Source organism: Clarias gariepinus, chromosome 4 (genome assembly GCF_024256425.1).
Source record: "Clarias gariepinus isolate MV-2021 ecotype Netherlands chromosome 4, CGAR_prim_01v2, whole genome shotgun sequence".
NCBI classification, from domain to species: Eukaryota; Metazoa; Chordata; class Actinopteri; order Siluriformes; family Clariidae; genus Clarias; species Clarias gariepinus.
The window spans coordinates 41,669,996-41,691,654 of NC_071103.1; the positions used below are offsets into that span (position 1 = coordinate 41,669,996).

General features: G+C 39.2%; 1 protein-coding gene across 1 annotated transcript; it reads right to left on the reverse strand.

Moving 5' to 3' along the window:
* Positions 1–2,857: 2,857 nt before the first annotated feature.
* On the reverse strand, positions 2,858–18,686 carry LOC128520227 (calpain-1 catalytic subunit-like). Its single transcript, XM_053494371.1, has 10 exons — positions 18,511–18,686; positions 15,992–16,220; positions 9,306–9,375; positions 8,939–9,057; positions 8,556–8,689; positions 8,295–8,469; positions 5,805–5,879; positions 5,018–5,103; positions 4,104–4,178; positions 2,858–3,409 (listed from the first exon to the last, which is right to left on the reverse strand). The coding sequence occupies exons 1-10, from the start codon at positions 18,669–18,671 to the stop codon at positions 3,334–3,336; spliced, it is 1,200 nt and encodes a 399-aa protein (XP_053350346.1). The 5' UTR covers positions 18,672–18,686; the 3' UTR covers positions 2,858–3,333.
* Positions 18,687–21,659: the final 2,973 nt, after the last annotated feature.

The following is a 21,659-nucleotide window of genomic DNA, read 5'->3' on the forward strand; positions in this document are numbered from 1 at the left end:
ATGTAAAATAGTAGTCCGTTTTTCTTTCTCAGTGTTGCCTCACTGCCAGTGATGTGAGCAGAAAATTGTCCATGGAAAATTCTCCACGTTTGATGATAAGCTCTATTTAAATGTTAAACTAAGGAATTGGTATAATTTATTAATTTTGCTGTGTTTATGTTTCCACGTTGCCATTAAATATTTGGTCAAAAGTAAATCCTGCCTCTGGAGGTTAAATTAACTGAGAGAGTGAACAATCCCTGTTGCTGTAAGAATGTGGTGGAGCTGCTGGATTGGTCTCTTCTTCTTTGTCTTTCAGCTGTTCCCTTTCAGGGGTCGCCACAGTGAATCATCTGCCTCCATCTAACCCTATCCTCTGCATCCTCTTCTCTCACACCAACTAACTTCATGTCCTCTCTCACTGCATCCATAAATCTCCTCTTTGGTCTTTCTCTAGACCTTCTGCCTGGCAGTTCCAACCTCAGCATCCTTCTACCGATATATTTACCATCTCTCCTCTGAACATGTCCAAACCAACCTCAATCTGGCCTCTTTGACTTTATCTCCAAAACATCTAACATGGGTTGTCCCTCTGATAAACTCATTCTTGATCCTATCCATCCTTGTCAATCCCTAAGAGAACCTTAACATCTTTAGCTCCGCTACCTCCAACTCTGCCTCCTGTCTTTTCCTTAGTGCCACTGTCTCTAAGCCGTAAAGCATCGCTGGTCTCACCACTGTCCTGTACACCTTTCCTTTCATTCTCGCTGATATTCTTTTATAGCACAACACACCTGCCACTTTTCTCCACCCATTCCAACCTTCCTGTACCCGCCTCTTCACCTCCTTTCCACACTCTCCATTGATCTGGACCGTTGACCCTAAGTTCCTCGACCTGTTCCCTGCTCTCGCTACAAAGCACAATGTCATCTGCAAACGTCATGATCCATGGAGACTCCTGTCTAACGTCATCTGTCAACCTGTCCATCACCAAAGCAAACAAAAAGGAGCTCAGAGCCGATCCTTGATGCAGACCCACCTCCACCTTAAACTCTTTTGTCAGCTGCCGGATTGGTCCCAAATACCCATATTTGTTATCATGGTACTGAAGGGACCCAGTCCGTGCACAGACCTTCAGTCATTCTGTAAATGTACTGGTATATTGCCTGTATTTAAGCCAATCACTGCTTTGAATGTGGAGTTTTTATTTTATTCCACCATGAAATAAAGACTGAGAAGTTTAATTCTAGTTCAATTCAGAACAGATATGGGATTTGAGCAAGAATATTTTTTTCCTGTGATGTGGTTGAGAATTACTTTGCTTTTTCCTTTTTTCCACTTAGATTCTCAGGATTTATGCTCTCCTGAGTGGTTCATCCCTGGAAACTATTGGGCAGATCCTGCTACTGCCTGGAGTCTGGGTACTCATGTATTGCCTGGTGTGTGGGGATTATCGATTTAGGTTCACAGGGTGAGATTGTTGATGCAGACCTTTCTCACCCTTTTAATCTGGAAGTATCTGGAGGTGATAAAATGGAAAAGCCTCACATTTGCACCTGTAGATGCAACAGCATTATATATATATATATATATATATATATATATACACACAGTATATACAGTGAAGACAATAATAAACTTATCGTTCTTTGCTTTGTTTCTTTGTTTTATAAATATGACCCAATATATGTTCAGTAATACATTTTATGCATTTTATGTATATTTTTACGTTTTTGTTTGTTATATTTTTATACTAGTATGTGGTTTTAAACATTAATCTCCAGTTTATTATGATGTGGGATGTGGTGGGCTGCTGGATCCAGACCTGCTGTCCCTGACCGTAATGTCAGAGCCGTAAGAGCCTGCAGAACTGGAACTTTCCTTCACACCAAAGGCAGAATCTGTTCATTTGAAGCCTTTCACAGCATTTACCTCTAAAGCTTTTTCTTATTTTCGTGTAACTTTCAGCTCCACCTTTTCTTCTTCCTCCTTTTCATTCATGAAAATTATTATTAATTTGCTTAAAGAAATTTCGCTGCATCAATATTTGTATATCGCTTTATTAGTACTGTTGCTCGCGGCAGCGTAACAGCCCGTTAATTCATGCTCGTGTAATGATGAGATGGACAAACTGCTCGATGCCCGTTCTTTTATTTGCTGCATTGTCGGGTTATAGTACAACCTTTCGGGTGGATCCTGCACTTAAATCCAACTAAAAACTACTGAAAAGAAAACAAAACTCAGGCTCTATATCCCAGCTTACATCTCGCATTCGCGTTCACACACACCGAACCTCATTACCCACAATGCATCTCCCGCACTGGACTACACTCCCATAAACAGCTGTCGTAAATCAACCTCTCTCTCCCGCAACAACACGCTCTTTGTCGGCGGCGTCCGTGTGATCGACGCATTCATCCATATGATAAGGAAAGAGATGCAATATTAAGGTTTCCGTCTTTTTTTTTATATTTGCATACTGACTGGGCCGGCCCACACTGGCCAGCGGCCCACCGGGAAAACTCCCGGTACTCCAGATAGCCAGTCCGCCCCTGGATCATAGTGTTATTGGGTTTACATGTGTAACTCATCCAGCAAAAACAATTGATTGTTAATTATTTAATTTAGCCATACTTTGCAGTTATCAAAACTGCATTTGGATTTATACTTTAACATTTTAAGTACAAATTTTACTTTACAATCATACACAAGAAATCTTTTTCAAAACCCGTGACATCCATCTACACTATAATCTATACTGTGTATATGGTAGTAACAAATAACAGCAAGTAACAGGTAATTTAATATAGAAATAGAAGGGTTAAAATGTGTTATTTGAGAGGAAAATTAACATTAAAAAATAAAAATAAAAACTCAGTAATTGTGTACAACATTTAGCATTTATTAAAAATCCATTATCTCATTATTACAGACAGGTTTAATTATATCCTGCATTGTACATCCTGCACACACACGCGCACACACACACACATCAAAGTGAAATAGGGATTGGTAGGTTCCAGTTTCATACCCCACCAAGCTGCCACTGGTGGGTCCTTGAGCAACTGCTCAGATGTATAAGGGGAAAAAAAAGTCACTCTGGATAATAGCATCTGCCAAATGCTGTGAATGTATACCTCTAGCCTTACCATTTTATTTTAAATAGGTATGTAGATCAAAAAGTTCTGATCTTTTATAATTCAGATTTTTTTACAGTGTAGGTAATAAAAGGCAGAATTAATAAATGAAAATAAACTAAGCTTAAATACAGAAATGAATGGGGTACTAAAATCTAAAATGAAAATATCAGGACAGAAAGAGTTATATAAGGAAATAAAGACACAATGCTGGGGGTTAAACCAGGAAGTCGAGTCCAATAGAGCAGATATCCAGCTCATCATAACTTTTACAGAAGTCCTCCATCGACATCCTGAAATGACAGATTTTATTTACATGTGGTAAGTAAAATACCTTGTATGATAATACACTGCGCAGTCAAAAAAAAAGGGTTGCACACTTCAAGATTTCATTGAGCACCTTCAGTGTTGATTACACACACTGTGGTGTCCAGTTCATGTGATTCCTCATGCTCCCAGAGCCGCTTTTTAACAAATTGAGAATATGGCCGTGGCTTCAGGGAAGAAGAGAAACTCCATAGATCATAACACTGTCTCCAGAGGCTTGTACAGTGGACACTATGCATGATGGGAGCATCGCTTCATGTCCTTCCCTTCTCACCCTGACACGCCCATCACTCTGGAATAGGCCCAGTCTGGACTCATCAGGTCACATGACCTTTTTTCATCACTCCAAAGTCCAGTCTTTATGATCCCTAACAAACTGAAGACTTTTTTCTAACGAGTCTCACCAACAAGTGGTTTTATTATGGACACACAGCTGTTTAGTCCCAAACCTGTGAGCTCTCAGGCCAATAATTTGACCCTTCTGAAGTAATGACTTTTTTTGGGCAAGTAGTGTATTTAGAAGATATTTATAATTAACACTAGGGGGTGTCTGTCCCCAATGTTAAAAGCGATATTCTGTATATAAGAACTCTTACAGGGAACAAAATTAATATAGTTCATTATTATTATTATTATTATTATTATTATTATAATACCTACCAAAACTCTCCGTTGTTTTTATCCTCCAGCCATGTTTCACGATCCTGGCTGCTCACCTCATTCCACAGGGGAGATCTGAGGGGAAAACAATCAAACATGTAAATCATGTATTTTATAACTTCATTTATTACATATAAAAATACAGCACACCAGTAAATGTGTTTAAATATTTGTTACTTATATATATTTCTACTAATGTACTAATATATAGAAGTTTTATTAGTAGTGTATTTCTATAGTGACATGTCTCAAAGTGTTCTGAGATTCCTTCCAGAAATATTAAACAAACATCTCTTGACAGAAAACATCAGTATTTAAACCCTTATTTGTCATGTCCACTCTACAAGTCCCTGTAGATGAGCTGCTACTATGGGAACAATAATACTTAGTGTATTAAATAAAATTTTATTTATTTATTTATTTATTTGGTTTTTCTCCCTAATTTAGTCGTGTCCAATTCCTCCCCGTCACTAGGGGGCTCCACATTAACGCTACTACTTCCACTCAGTCGGGAGGACCGAAGACTATCACGTGTTTCCTCCGAACCGCGTGACGTCAGCCGACCGCATCTTTTCGGACTGCTCGCTCACGCACCATTAGGGGCGGAGTCACACACTCGGAGGACAGCGCTATCCACTCCTTCCGCTTGCGTGAGCTCACAGACTCCCCGGATTGGCTGTAGAGCCGTGATTAATGTGGGAGCGCGAGTACCTCTTATCCCTCCCCTCTGAGAGAGCTCGGCCAATCAGCTCTCTCTAAACCTCCGGCTGAATCGGACTCACGATCTCCGGATAATAGGGCGAGCACTTACGCACAATCTGACCAATCAGAATCCAGAACTGAACAGTGTGTGTATAAACTGTGATCATTAAGACATTAGTGTGATTAATGCTGTGTAATCAGCAGAGCTTTACTTGTCACTCCAGTCTCCGTTCCACTCTCCTTTTCCCCAGGGGTTCAGCACTCTCACCAGCTTCACCTCCTTACGCTGAGTCTTCACCTGAGAGAGAGAAAAGGGTTTTAAACAGATTTAAGCAGCATGAAGATATTATTACACATATACACCAGTCAGCCTACAGCGCATATCTCTGGACTGTGAGAGGAAACAAGGGAACCGGGAGGAAACCCCCCAGCACAGGGGGAACATGCAAACTCCACACACACACACACACACACACACACACACACAGACCTGAGGTGAGATTTGGTTCAAGGTGATAACGCTCAGCCCTGAGACATCGTGCCACAAAGACGTTTATAGCTAACTGTACATAAAACTCCATTTTCATTCATTCTCAGAACAAATCTTTGCCATTAAATGTAACAAATATTGGAGGACTTCATGCCAAAGATAAGAAAATATTGATTAGATCAGACTTTTTAAGCTTCCTTAGATATCAGCAAGATATACAGTTTTGTTTGTTTCTTTACTTTTGTATTGTATAGACACAGAACTGGTGGTGATAGTCTTTATCTGTTCTGATAAACTGTAATGTATAAATGCATAGATATGGAGTTTATAAGCAACATTTTATATAAAACAAGCCATATACCTAAGCCATTTTAATTTTCTTTTTATACCATTTTTGCTTCTTTGTCATCCCTTAATTATTAGCTTATTATTTTATCAGATGTTATATAAAATTATATTAAAATGCCCAGAGGTGTAAATGATCCTTGTTAACACACACTAGTACTCACCTTGGTCACTCCAGTGACAGTGTAGGCGTGTCCCTGCACAATACCATTGGGAAGCACTGTGTTAGCAGCAGTGGGCTGAAAAATATATAAGAGAAATGAAAACAAAACAAACAAAAAACACTATAAGTACAGGAACTACATAGCCACCCTCCTGCTAATGTAAACAGCATGCATTAGTCTGATCACCAGGCTAGGTGAGACAAAATATCAACATGTGCTATACATCTACAGTAACATTTTATATACTGTATACATACAGGGGTCGCCACAGCGAATCATCTGCCTCCATCTAACCCTATCCTCTGCATCCTCTTCTCTCACACCAACTAACTTCATGTCCTCTCTCACTGCATCCATAAATCTCCTCTTTGGTCTTCCTCTAGACCTCCTCCTCTAGTTCCAACCTTAGCATCGTTCTACTGTATATTCCTGAACATGTCCAAACCACCTCAATCTGGCCTCCCTGACACATCTTAAGCAGTTATTGTTAATGAAATGATCACGGATCAGGAGTTTGATATACTCTGTTTAACAGAAACCTGGATTAAACAGGACGAGTATGTAGCACTAAATGAAGCTAGTCCTCCTTGGTGGAGGAGGCGTCACAGCATTTATGTCCATACTGGACTCAGTAGGAGTAAATCAGTGTGTAGTAGGACCCACTCATAAAGCAGGTCACACTTTAAATTTAATAATATTCTTTGGATTAAGTATAAATAATTTTATTTACAATTCCACTGTCTAAAGTTATATCAGATCACTATCTTGTCTCAATTAAAGTGTGTCATAGTGATAATGTACTCACAGCGCCGCGCTACCGTACTAAACGTACACTACTGCTCAAACGTTTGGGGTGACTTTCTAACTCCATGATGGTTCCTGATTTTTATTTCTTTCTACATTGTAAAGGAATGCTGAAGGCGTCCAAAAAATGCATTAATCTCCTTTGAACGGTTAATGGTGAGATGTTTCTGCTACTTCTGCTCTGTAAAGACTTCATAACGCCTCTAATCTCAGGTGCTGGTTGTTAATTGGTCATTTTTCAGGCTGATAACTCTAAATGAACTTCTCGTCTGAGACAGAGGTAGGTTTTGGTCTCGCCCTCCTGGGACGGCCTTCATGAGAGCCAGTTTCATTATGGTGCTTGACGGGTTTTGCAAATGCACTTGACAATACTGTTCTTGCAAGAACTATTAGAGAAAGGCTGACCTCTGTGTCTTAAAATAACAACTAACTGTTGTAATTAAAATAAAATAAAAGAACGGGCATCGACAAGTTTGTCCATTTCATCATTGCAGCCAGGGGTAGCTCAGTGGTTAAGGCATTGGACTACGGTTCGGAAGGTCTCAGGTTCAAACCCCACAACCACCAGGTTGCCACTGTTGGGCCCTTGAGCGCGGCCCTTAACCCTCAACTGCTCAGATGTGTAATGAGATAAAAATGTAAGTCGCTCTGGATAAGAGCGTCTGCCAAATGCCCAAATGTAAATCATTACACGAGCATGGATTAACGAGCTGTTACACTGTCGTGAGCAACATAAATAAAAAGCGGAGAAGCTTTAATAATTTATAACAGAACAACAGTCTTTCCGTTAATGTGAGTGTGTTTAAACGAGAGAAGAAAGTTTTAATGTGTAAGATGAGGAAAGAGAGACAGGAGGAGCTGAAAGCAAGAGTCTTCACTTACTTTAGCCTCACACACACACACACACACACACACACAGCGCCTGCATGCACAAAGGGAAACACTTATCTGCCGGGATTTATTTTTTACTTTTTTAAAAGGTAACGTGTAGGTTAATTTGTTTTATTTTTACTTAATATTTTGTATTAATAATTTGATAAAGTCTTCCTCACTGTACATCTGATCCTCAATAAGTAAATAAAGTGACTATTTTTACTCTTAGGGGTGTTTGAGTTTGTATTAAATTAAAATGTAGATCAAACCGACTCCTATATCATTTTTAATTTACATTTTAATGTGTCTGTCAATTTGTTTTAAAATCAGTTTCCAGTGCTGGAGACAGGCACACAGACAGGCACACGGCTCTAACACAGACTGATGCAACTAGCCAGGTGATCATGAGCTCACAATCAGGCGTGTTGGGGCAGAATACGGTCATGTCCAGCCACGCAGAACACATTCATCTTTACTTGTTTGTTCTCACAGTTGCAAGAAGACTTTTGCACAATCGCAGGAAATGAAAGGGGTAAAAAAAAACAAAAAAAAAAAATATTTGTATTGTTGTTGCAGATTAATGCTTTAGTTAAGATGTCTTGTGATCAAGCTTCTGTTGTATTGTCAGTTATGTAGGTAGAAAAAATACCCTTACCCATGGGATTGTATATATATAATATATTATTTATTTGAGTCACTATAATTTAGCATTTTAATTTGTTAGTGCAGAAACCAGACCTACAATCCTGTTAACTTGAACAGAAACATTCATGGTGTGTGTGTGTGTGTGTGTGTGTGTGTGTGAGTATTTACCCCCGAGGGAGTACCACACCCTATCACAGCTCTGCGCTTTACTGCCTGCTCCATCTGATCCCAGAGTTTTGAAGAAGCAGTTTGCAGGTTAAATGCTTTGTAAGCTCCGCCGGTGAAATCACGCAGGCCATCAGATATATAGCCACCATTCATTGCTGCATATGAACCACACACCCTAATGAAAAAGACAAGACTTTATCCTACATAGCCCTGTACATATACAGTAGTAAGTACTGTAGTAATCGTTACCACTCCACATACTTGGCGTAGGCTTTCTCCAGCAGCGCAGGCCAGAACTCATTACTTGTTTTGCAGTTAAGAAAGATCAGTTGTCCATCGATTGTGGGTAGCAGGTCATCTATTACAACATCTACCCACTGTCCATTTCTGTTGAACTGAGAAGAAATAACAAGACTATCTAAAATATGCTTTATTTTCTTATAACTGCACATCCCTGAGTGCTTTATTCCACCTTCACCACAGCAACATGCTTGTTATATCATGCATCCATATATAGATATATTTACTGTTTCTCCAAAACTTCCTGTTCTCACTTACGTTATGACTGCCATAAACAGTTGTTCTTTCTACAGCCACTCTTTTTTTGTTTGTTACTAAACCAAAAGCAGGATTGCTGCACTCACCCTGAAATGAAATATGCCTGCGTAATCCTGAGAAAATGACTGATTTTCAGGAATGACTTGATCCATGACGTCCTTCTGGAATGTAATCGCTCCAATTGCGGCCAAAAACCAGCAGTTCCCTAAAAGTTTCAGATACACAGGAACATATAAAATTATATATAAGGTATATATAAAATTTATAAATATATAAAAGGTACATATAAAATTATACATTTTACTTAAAATTTCCTTTGCATTTAGAAAGAGAGCAGAAACTAAGAAGATAAAATTATTTCAGTAGTTATAGCTAATTAAAGTATACTGGAGCTAATTACAATTTTAAAGAAAAATTTTAGGTAACATAACTGTGGATATAAATTTTTCTTACCAAGATCTCCTTGACAATAATCAAACCTGGACTCGCCATCTACAACAAGACATGGGTCACTCACCAGTTCCTAAAAAAAAGGGGTACATTAGTATTATTATTATTACCACATTAGACCACACTGTGATAAACTGTGTTTTCCCCCCTTTTTACAACACAAATGTAACTGACACAATCCACAATTTATCCTGTCTTCACCTAATGAGTCACAGCAACCCTGACCGAAACCTGGATCTGAAAAGCCTCTCCAGTAAGAGGCGCCAAAACCTCTGTAGGTTATGTACAGGAAACCGTATTGAACGATTCACCTCAATGAATCTTTAAAGTCCCGAGTCGTTCGTTCTTTTGTCACGTAACTCCCATAGAATATGAAGTGCAATAGATTCAAAAGAACGAAGAATTTGGATTAAAAGATATGATGGTGAGCTACTCATTCTGTTTATTATAATATGTCCCTAGCTGACATCAGTAGGTGAGATGGGGGTATTAGTAGGTGAGATGGGGGCATTAGTAGGTGAGATAGGGGTATTAGTAGGTGAGATAGGGGTATTAGTAGGTGAGATGGGAGGATTAGTAGGTGAGATAGAAGTATTAGTAGGTGAGATAGGGGTATTAGTAGGTGAGATAGGGGTATTAGTAGGTGAGATAGGGGTATTAGTAGGTGAGATGGGAGGATTAGTAGGTGAGATAGAAGTATTAGTACGTGAGATAGGGGTATTAGTGGGTGAGATAGGGGTATTAGTAGGTGAGATGGGGGTATTAGTAGGTGAGATAGAGGTATTAGTAGGTGAGATAGGGGTATTAGTGTGTGAGATAGGGGTATTAGTAGGTGAGATGGGGATTAGTAGGTGAGATGGGGGATTAGTAGGTGAGATGGGGTATTAGTAGGTGAGATGGGGGTATTAGTAGGTGAGATGGGGATTAGTAGGTGAGATGGGGGATTAGTAGGTGAGACGGGGGTATTAGTAGGTGAGACAGAGGTATTAGTAGGTGAGATAGGGGTATTAGTAGGTGAGATGGGAGGATTAGTAGGTGAGATAGAGGTATTAGTAGGTGAGATAGGGGTATTAGTAGGTGAGATGGGAGGATTAGTAGGTGAGATAGAGGTATTAGTAGGTGAGATAGGGGTATTAGTAGGTGAGATGGGAGGATTAGTAGGTGAGATAGAGGTATTAGTAGGTGAGATAGGGGTATTAGTGGGTGAGATAGGGGTATTAGTAGGTGAGATATGGGTATTAGTAGGTGAGATAGGGGTATTAGTAGGTGAGATGGGGGTATCAGTAGGTGAGATAGAGGTATCAGTAGGTGAGATAGGGGTATTAGTGGGTGAGATAGGGGTATTAGTAGGTGAGATATGGGTATTAGTAGGTGAGATAGGGGTATTAGTAGGTGAGATGGGGGTATCAGTAGGTGAGACAGAGGTATCAGTAGGTGAGATGGGGGCATTAGTAGGTGAGATGGGGGTATTAGTAGGTGAGATGGGGGTATTAGTAGGTGAGATAGGGGTATTAGTAGGTGAGATGGGAGGATTAGTAGGTGAGATAGAGGTATTAGTAGGTGAGATAGGGGTATTAGTAGGTGAGATGGGAGTATTAGTAGGTGAGATAGAGGTATTAGTAGGTGAGATAGGGGTATTAGTGTGTGAGATAGGGGTATTAGTAGGTGAGATATGGGTATTAGTAGGTGAGATAGGGGTATTAGTAGGTGAGATGGGGGTATCAGTAGGTGAGATAGAGGTATTAGTAGGTGAGATAGGGGTATTAGTGGGTGAGATAGAGGTATTAGTAGGTGAGATATGGGTATTAGTAGGTGAGATAGGGGTATTAGTAGGTGAGATGGGGGTATCAGTAGGTGAGATAGGGGTATTAGTAGGTGAGATGGGGATTAGTAGGTGAGATGGGGTATTAGTAGGTGAGATAGGGGTATTAGTAGGTGAAATGGGGTATTAGTAGGTGAGATAGGGGTATTAGTGGGTGAGATAGGGGTATTAGTAGGTGAGATGGGGGTATTAGTGGGTGAGATAGGGGTATTAGTAGGTGAGAGGGGGGTATTAGTAGGTGAGATGGGGGTATTAGTAGTTAACAGATTATGGGTGATGAAGGTAGAATAATTATAAAGGTCTTGACTAAAACAACATGCATGAGAAATCCCAAAGGAGTTTTTATTTTTGCAATGGAAAAGTACTGAACTAGTTACTTTTATCAGAAATTATCACACTGGACAATCACACTGCTCCTAAAATACACATCTTATATAATTTTATACTTGTTTCAAAGCTTACTTCTCCTGTCATACCCACACTTGTATTACTGTACTTTAATATTTTTAATACTTTTTTATATTAATTTTGTAAATTCTGTATAGTTTGAATTTCTATTTTAATTTTATTTTATTTTGCAACTTAATTTATATAACTTTATTTTTCACTACAAATTCTATACATAGTTTAATTATTTAGAAATGGCTAAAAAAAACTTGATGAAACTCCACATTTGGCTTTAAGGTGACAGAGCAGCTATGTACACAGCACAGGTTTTTATAGCCAATTTTTTGTCTACAAAATCAGTCTTAACTCTGGCATCTGGCAGTGCCACTTCATAGGCTCTCAGAAATCTTTACTTCATGTCCAGACAGACTTCTGTGGCAGTTTACAGGGAAGCACCAAGTCACTTCAGCTTTCAGTTCTTTATTGGGGGAAATATACAAGTGTTGAAAGTTTATATGAGGAATTAGACCCTAGAGAATTTTAACAATTGTAATGAGGGGAATAAAAAAAGGGAGAACCTAGTTGTTGGCTGACTATTAATATTCTAATTCTAAGAGCCAACTCACTTACTTGTTAGGTTTTTTTTTTTGTCTTTTTGAATCTGGCTCAGAGTTACTTTTAACTGTGTAGCACAAGCATTCGCTGCACTTTATTCCATTGATTCTATATTATATATATAATCCCTCCTGGGACAATCGGGCCACAGCTGGCATTTTGGTTTATAACTTGTGCTGACCCCTGTAACACATGATGCTGCCACCACCATGCTTCACTATGTGTATGGTGATGTGCTTTCGTGCCCAACACATACCATATATATATATGTGTGTGTGTGTGTGTGTGTGTGTGTGTGTGTGTGGAAGAGATTCCACCTAGACACCATACCCCAAAGCTCAGACATGTAAAGAATACACAATATAAATTTTAAGTCAATATATCAATTATTTTTATTAATATTAAGTAACCAGATATTCCTAGAGGTCCCGGTGATATAGTACTTCTCTTGGCAGCCTCCCTGTCTGTACATTTTAAAGGTAATGTAACTGTGGTCTCCACTTTCTCCACTTAGTGATGATGGTACACAGTGTTTTATGGTACAGGTAACATTTTAAAAATGCTTTTATACCTTTCTCCATGATCACTGTCTTGTGACAAGGGAGCTAGGTACGCTTTCAAGCAAATGTAATTCTGAAGAAAGTTACTTCACACAAAAGTACAAAATGTTGTTTATGTATGATTCTTTGGAAGCTTTAAAGATACACATGCTGGTGAGGTTCATTGTGAAGAGCAAATCAACACACATGCAGGTTGAAACATGAATGCAGTCTGGTTTCAATTCAGCAGTTGGTCTTTAAGACGTGTTTAAAACTGTGTGAGCGAGAAGAGAGACCAGTAACAAAAGAGCAGCCCACTGCAGTACAGTAGGACCTGGACATCTTACAGTAGGACCTGGACATAGTCACTAAGTAAAAGATAGTTTTGCCTTGTGCTAGCAATTTATATATACACGGGGTAGCAGGAATAAAATTCATATTACCTTATGAAAGAATAGGAAATATTTGCCAATATCATGTCTCTGGAAGTGAGTGCATACATTACTTCTTTAAAAAAACAAAAAACACACAGTATCGTTCCACATGATGCCCCTGGAGGGTCAAAACCAGAAGTGAAGTGCGCCTTCCTAATGACAACATTCCAGCACCCCCCCCCCCCCCCCAACACTCAGATGGTGTGTGGAACCATGTGGAACAAAACATCTGAGTTTCTATTATTTCTTTTGAGAAAATCTACTTTAATGAATACAAGCATGCTTCTGGAATGAATGCTCACAATCCAAGGTTCCACTGTATATATTTATACATGGTTCATGTAGGACATTGCAGGATTTTATAGCAACAAGTGTTCCAGTCCTCCAGAGCAAAACCCCAAAAAGTTGTTTCAAATACAGTGGAACCTCGGATTACGAGTAACGTGGTTTAAGAGTGTTTTGCAAGACGAGCAACAATTTTTAAAAAATTTTTACTTGAAAAACGAGCATTGTCTTAGTTAACGAGCACCGAGTATCATGTTTCACGCATGCGCTTCTTGTTTTAACAACGAGCGTTACGTCATCACAAGTGAGCCAACGGTTTTTCTCTCTCTTGCAGCAGAATTGTAGGTAATCGTCTCTCCTGCTGGGTGAATACACACACGCGCTGTGTGTGTGTGTGTGTGTGTGTCAGATGTGCGTGTGCGCGCGCACACACACACACACACATTAACGGAGAGACCGTTTTTAAAACAGTTTAAAAATTAGCAAGGAACATCGCTAGTCACACTCGCGTGAGTGCATACTAACGGGATTACTAATGTAAAGTAAAACAACAACAACAAAAATTAAACAGCTCCTCACCTTTGAAAACAGTCGCGACAGAGAAGAGTTTGTGTGTTTATTTGGCAACCTGAGAGAAGGGGATCTGTAAAGCCGAGACCCATTGTCTCCCCTGCTGGGTCTTAGTGCCTGCAGTGTTTTTGCGTGTGTGTGTGTGTTTGTGTCTGTGTAAGGCAGGGAGTTTGTGTGTTTGTTTGGCAACCTGAGAGAAGGGGGCTGTAAACGCGAGCGAGCCCCCCTTCAACCCTCCTCCTCTCAGGTTGCCAAATAAACACACAAACTCCTCTCTGTCGCGATTGTTTTCAAAAGTAAGGAGCTGTTTAATTTGTTTTTTGTTGTTGTTGTTTTACTTACAGCAGTGATCCTGTTAGTATGCGCTCACGTGAGTGTGACTAGGAATGTTCCTTGCTAATTTTTAAATGGTTGTAAAAACGGTCCTTCCGTTAGTGTGTGTGTGTGTGTGTGTGTGTGTGCGCGCACATTTTACACACATACACTCTGCATGCACAAACGAAAACCCTTATCTGTCGGGGTTTAATTTTACATTTTTTTAAGGTAAAGTACAGGTTAATTTGTTTTATTTTTACTTTATATTTTGTATTAATTATATTTATGTATTTATTTTTTTGGGCTGTAGAACGAATAATTTAAGTTTCTATTATTTCCTATGGGAAAATTAAATTTGGTTTAAGAGTGTTTTGGAATACAAGCCCACTTCCGGAACGAATTAAGCTCGTAATCCGAGGTTCCACTGTAAATGTATGTTTTTATTTTTTTGCTCACATCAGTTTAAATTTAACGACCTTTTTAAACCCAAATGGCATAAGCAAAGATGTATTGATGTGAGCATGTGTGCCATGTCAGAGGACAGATGCATTTACATTACATTAGGGTAAAAGTCACTTAGATGACATGAACATAGCCACTGTACCTTGTGTCGGATGTTATTAGCATTAGACAGTGTTGAAATTTGAATTAAGGCCCATCTACACGTGCATCCTGCCTCTCCTCCATACAGGACAACCACTCAGAGTAGTGATATGTAGTAATATGATTTAATAACTAACATGGCTATTTTTGAATAAGAGCCAAGACGCTATGACAGGATGAGTGACGTCTATCAACTAACCTGTGCCTGAAACATTCTGAACCAATTATCAGGTTTTTTAACACCAGTTGTTTTGTATTTTGTTAAAATAAAGCAGAGAAGTAGCTTAAACCAGCACAGTGACAGATACTGCTAATACATTATTTGTTTGTTTGTTTGTTTTTTCAATATTTGCTCCTTCTATAATATTCCTGTTATTAAAATATGTCCATAGAAAACTATAAAACAGATTTACACCGTTAGGGTTGGAGACACCCCTTCTAGACAGAGTAATGTTACCCTGAGCATCTCTGTCTGGGTGATCTTAGGCTTCCCCCATATGGTGTTAAATCCTTTTACTTCCTCATTCCTCAGATATAAAGCTTCCTTAAGTTTATTATGCAACTTAAAATGTGTGTGTGTGTGTGTGTGTGTGTGTGTTGTGTGTGAGTCCCTCCCACCCTATATATTCTTTAACTGTATAGCTGTACTGTAGGTGATGTTAGCGCATACGGTGGGTGACTAGCCTTCTTGCTAAATGCCAGAACAATAGCTCAGATTATTCACACGAGACATCTTTTACAACATATCTGTACATCCTTATTTAATCCTCTCTTAATCTAGTCAAATATTATTAAGTTACCATGACAACCACAGCTCATACTTAACACAGTCCAATACTGCAACAGTCTAGACTGTTAGTCATTTAATATAAGTAAGCATATGATTATTGATTAATATTTGTAGAACGTGGAAAACTAACATGCATATAAAATTACATTTCTGAATTAAATTAATACAGTTAATTTAACACACCCCTTTAGTTGTTTTAAACATATCTTATGCTCGTATATGTATAGGATTAGCAAACTTCATCATGCTAAATAAACTCTAGGACTACACTACACTGTGATAAACATGTTGTGTAGATGGGAGTTGAGTTGTGATGCACACTAACGTACCGTTGGTCTCTTCCACACCACTTTACCCACTTTGGCGAGCGACAGCAGGCCCGTTCCGATGGCGCGTCGATCTGCAGGAAACTTATCGTCCACAAACTTCTCTTTACTCGCCAGACATTTCTGACGAAGTCTGAGAAAATCCTGACCCTGGAAGCCCTGTGGGTTGTAGCGAGTCCCGGCCGCGCTCACCTTGAGCCGTTTATTCTTCCGAGGAGCCATGTGGAGAAATCTGACCAACGAGAAACACAAAATCAACAACAGAACCAACTTTATTTATCTATTATAATTTATACACAGGTATGTATTAATCTGCTACAGGACTGGTATAGTCTATGACTGGGATCAGTAACATGTTTACAGTATAATCATGAGTGTTCTGTACAAATGTTTTCTAAATTCTTCACCATGTTCTGTATGTTCACAACAATCACTTACAGGAAAGCTGAAGTTCTCCCAGACCTTAAACGATCTTCCAAGATCAACACAATCAAACAAACCACTGCCTTACTGTAAGTGATCTTTTAGATGCTCCGCCCCTAATTTCATGGACACACATTCCCAAAGGCGTGCCGGTAACACCTGAGCTAACTGTTTAGTATTTATACAAAACCTCATCAAACATGAGCACACAATTTTGCTGATTGGTTTCTCTCAAGGTTCCTTCCTATTCCCATCTCAGGGAGTTTTTTCTTGCTGCTGTCGCCCTTGGCTTGTTCACCAGGGACAGTCTTATCATATTGATTCATACACATTCACATCTCATACAAACTTCTTTTCTTTTGATTGTGTAAAGCTGCTTTGGGACAATGTCAATTGTTAAAAGTGCTATACAAATAAAATTGAATTGAATTGAATTGATTGGCTGGAGCAGTTGAATAGTTTGGCTGCAAAAACGTTTTTGTTTCCTGGTTACACACCTAGGGCTGTGTGTGAATGCCAGATTTCTTTGTTCTCCCCACAAAGAACAGACTAACAGTTAGTTAGAAGTTAAACTGATTTACTGTATCTAACCACCTGTGTGCTGAATTAGAGTCACACACACCTCCTTAAAGACCTCGGGGCGTTTCAGTCCCTGCTTGCTGTTGTGTGTTTATGACAAACAGCATGATGAGGAAGTTTATTAGAGGTTTATTACTGTTTGTGTGAATTTAAGGGGATTTTAAGACAAATATTCCATCATTTAGATTTTTCAAATTGATTTACTTTGTATAACGTTTTTAACAATTGGCAAGCAAAAGAATTATTGATATAGTCTATACGTTATTATCAATATATGTAATCAAACTGCAGTGGAAATCCTGGGGCTATAAAGACAAGTAATGTACAGGTATGCACTGCGTAAAAGAGATTCTAAAGGTTTTAAAGTTTTATTGAGACTTCTGCAGAAAGACTGTTCTCATAAAACAAACCAGATCGGCCCGTCTTTCCTCTCTGCCGTTACATTTACATTTATACACACACTTCTCTGGTAGTAATCCACGCCCCATACACTGTGTTCGCTCTTATCATACACAGAGCCAGTTTCTCCTATCTGCCTCAGAACACATGTCTTATCAGGGCATGGCAGTTACCTTCAGTTTATTCCTATTCGATCTCATTTAAAGTTTCATATTTTCTGCAACTCAACAAGCAACTTCATACGTCTACAGTTTATTTGCAGATTTCATCTAATTTCTGGTACAGTTCTGTAGAAACACTTTCTAAAGTTGTGACTTACAGTATGGCGTTTCTGACACAACCCTCCACGTTTATCCTGACCAGGACTAAAGAGTGCACGGGCTTGTGCACTAACCAGGTTAAAACCCTAACCATGAGTTCACAGTATTAAATAAGAAGGTTCTCTGCTGATTCTAAAGCACTTTATCGCCACCTATAAACTCATTTGTAAACAATGCAGTATAAAAGGAAAGAAGGGGTGTAAATGACCTGGTTTGATCAGGAGGCTTCGCTCTGATTAATCTGATCATCCAAAGGCTGTGAATGGCTTTCAGCCAGATTCTACAATGATCACGATGTTGAGCAGAAATCATCAGCAAGTACAAGAAATGTTCATGTGTTCATGGATATTTTATAGCAGTGTAGAAATAGAGGGATTTTAAAAAACTGATGGTATTTCATTTAAGGACAAACATTCTGTAAACAAACATAAAGCTCAATAGAACATGTTTCCTCAGAAATTTCCTAGAACTATAAAAGCTACAGTAAGTTCTGTAGAGCATCAACATGATAGCAGAAGTCCTATTAAAATGAGAAACATTCTATAAAATATGATCAGAAGCTCTACAAAAAATTAATGCTAACAGGATTTTGAAGTTTTGTGAGATATGAACATATAAAATAAAAAACATAAAACATAAAAACATAAAAAACAATATAAAAACAGTTAAATCTTATGGCTGTCCAGCTGAACACTGCAAAAGGTTGTGTTGGTCTGCTGTGCAGTTTAAAAGAGAAAGTAATATGATTGTTTTTTGACTTTTGTTCCTCCCTTCTAGCAATAAAATGTACACAGATCTTACCTGAACGTGTGGATCCCTGAGTGTTGTCTCCTGTCTCTTCGCTGTCTGTTTGTAGGTGAGCTTCCACCAGCTTTAAATCCTGTGGATAGCGTGACTCCAGCTGTGTTTACTGTATGTGGGAGGAGTTTAGTCCTATAGAGCCGTGTGCTGCAGGGCTTCATTACCACATAGCGGATGTGTATTAACTCGCATTCTCGTTACTTAGAATTCCTTTACCTGCTTCCACTGCTTTCACATACACACACTGCATACAGACTGTGATGTGAGGGCTCCAGAAAAATAAGTTTCAGTCAGAACTTTCCTTACACAGATGTTTATACGGACGTACTGGTGAGAAGATCACACAGCGTCATTATGTCTCACGGTTACTGTGTTGTGCATGTAACCAGAACATTTGTCAATCAACATTTTGCTCAAAAAATTAAAGGAAAACATTAAACAAGTCAGTAAATAAAGTTAGCAGAAGTTTAAAAATCATCGACAATTTAAACTGCAGGATTTGTGAATTAGAACATTTCAAATTCAAATTTTATTTGTCACATACACAGTCATACACAGTACGATATGCAGTGAAATGCTTATACGACCGCCGGTGACCTTAAAAAGAAAATAAAAAAACTATATATAAGGAATAAATATTAATAAAAGAAATAACATAAAATACAAAGAAATATAAATGTAACTAGTAAAATTAACAACTGTACAAATAAGGGCATGTAAAAATAGTAGAATATAGGATTATGGGGGGAAATATATATATAAAATTTTTAAAAGTGTTTTAAAGTGGCATTGAAATGTCTAAAAGTGTCATGTGCAATGGCAGGTAAACATGTATTGTATAAAGTGACATGTGCAATGGCTTCAGATATGTAAATATGTATTGCATGAATGTGTCCATGATTGTCCAGTCAGTGTCAATGTTTAAAAGACATTAACTCCTGTGTGGTGTGTTGTGATTGAGAGACCTTATCGCCTGCGGGAAGAAGCTCCTCCTCAGTCTCTCTGTGTTGGCCTTCAGGGAGCGGAATCGCTTCCCAGACCGCAACAGAGAGAACAGTCCATTGCTGGGGTGGCTGAGGTCCTTCACAATCTTCCTGGCCTTGGTCCAGCACCGCTTGCTGTAGATCGAGTGCAGGTCAGGGAGCTCGGTGCGGATGATGCGCTTAGCTGATCTCACCACCCTCTGTAGAGCTCGTCTGTCCTGCATGTTGCTGTTCCCAAACCAGGTCGTAATGTTTCCCGTCAGGATGCTGTCTATGGTGCAGGAGTAGAAATTCCTGAGCACCTTAGAGGGCAGTCTGAAGTCTCTCAAGTGTCTGAGGTGGTAGAGACGCTGCCGGGCCTTTTTTACCACGGTGTTGATGTGACAGGACCATGACAGGTCCTGCGTGATGTGAACACCGAGGTATCGGAAGCTGTCCACTCTCTCCACTGGGTTCTCATTGATGATGGGGGTCTGGTAGTTCCTCTCCTGCTTTGTACTAAAGTCCACTATCAGCTCCTTTGTCTTGCTGACGTTCAGGAGGAGATTGTTCCTCTGGCACCAGTTCTCCAGATTTACAATCTCCTCTAGGTAGGCCGTCTCATCGTTGTTCGTGATCAGGCCCACCACAACAGTGTCGTCAGCAAACTTGATGATGGCGGTGGAGTTGGTAGTGGCCACGCAGCGTTCGTCATACCGGTTGTTGGTGCTTTATAATCCGTAATTGTCCTTAATCCCTGCCACAGGCTCCTAGAGTCACTCTGTTGAAGTTGTGACTCTAGTTTCCTCCCGTAGCGCTGCTTCGCCTCTTTCACCGCCTTCCGGACGCTGTATGACGCAGCCTTGTACGGTTCCATGTCCCCCGACGCGAGTCCCATGTTGTAGGCAGCGGTGCGAGATTTCAGGGCGTCGCGGATGGTTTTATCCACCCACAGCTTCTGGTTGGGAAACGAATTTCAGAATATTGCCTTAGTCAGTTTTGCACCCATTTAAATAAAGATTTTTCTTTATGATATTTTAGTTACTATGTATATACAGTACTAATTCAGTGACCTCTGTAATGCTGTAGATGACAAATAGATGCAGTTATCATGGAGTGATCCATATATAGGGTAGAAAAATACTTAGACACACTCACTGTTCAATTTATTATGAACACCAGTACACATTAGTGCTCTAATCTAATTAGCCATAAATGTGGCAGTGATGCAATAATAAATAAATAAATAAATGAATAATAATAATAATAATAATAATATACAGATACAGGTCAAGAGCTTTAGGCATTGTACACGTTAATTGCCCAGATAGCACAGGTATGTCGCGGAGACGTCTGCTAAAGAGCGTATCATCTGGTAAACATCCCGTTCAGTTTTTTATAGTCGTATTTTGATCGTCTGTAGATCGCCTGTTTGAGCTGTTAAATGATACACCGTCTTTACATCTATACGACGTCTATACGACGTAACTTTATCATCCGAAATTTGCTGGTATGTGGACGGGAAATATATATAAATAATCTAAAAATAAAGTGGAGAAACACCAGAGGAGATTCAACCAGAAGGTGGCGGTAGTGCAACACTTACGGATGCAAGCCGCCTTAAAAACCAAAGAAGAAGAAGAAAAAGAGAACAGTGTTTTGAGAAGACAAACGTTTGGCGCGCTTGTGGAAAAGGTAAGCAGGAATTAATTCCCATCTTTATAAATAGAAACAAAATACTGAATATAAATGTCACCTGCTGTTTAGTGATGTTTAGTCACGTTATTTTGGTTTAAGCTATTTCTTGTATTTTTAATCACACTTAAAATACCGACGGTTATATGCGCGTGCTTAATCTGCGGTTCGGTTCTGGTTTCGGTCTGTTCTCATGAATTGTGAAGCGAGAGGAAGAAAGTATAAATATTGTTCATTTGATAAATTAAGTATCATGAATTTTAATTAAATCTATCTCTGTATTTTTTCACAGGAGTTTGTGAGTGAAAGTGTCCTGTCTGCATCTGACTTCAGGAGTTTCCTGACCAACCGTCTCTAACGGTCATATTTAAAAGTCATAACGGACAGTTATAAAGTACAAAACACTTCTGTTGGTGTTTAATTTTTTTCTATGATTGATACTTATTTATGGTGTTTTATGTTTTGTACATCCTCCAAGATGGCGCCGGTGAG

Bases quoted from the DNA above. Each gene is read 5' to 3' on its own strand.
- LOC128520227 (XM_053494371.1), bottom strand. From the start codon at position 18,671: ATGAAGCCCTGCAGCACACGGCTCTATAGGACTAAACTCCTCCCACAT. The intron at 16,221-18,510 runs GTAAGATCTGTG...CTCGTTGGTCAG, and splicing joins TCAGGGATCCACACGTTCAG to ATTTCTCCACATGGCTCCTC. The intron at 8,470-8,555 runs GTATGTGGAGTG...CTTTTTCATTAG, and splicing joins CTGGAGAAAGCCTACGCCAA to GGTGTGTGGTTCATATGCAG.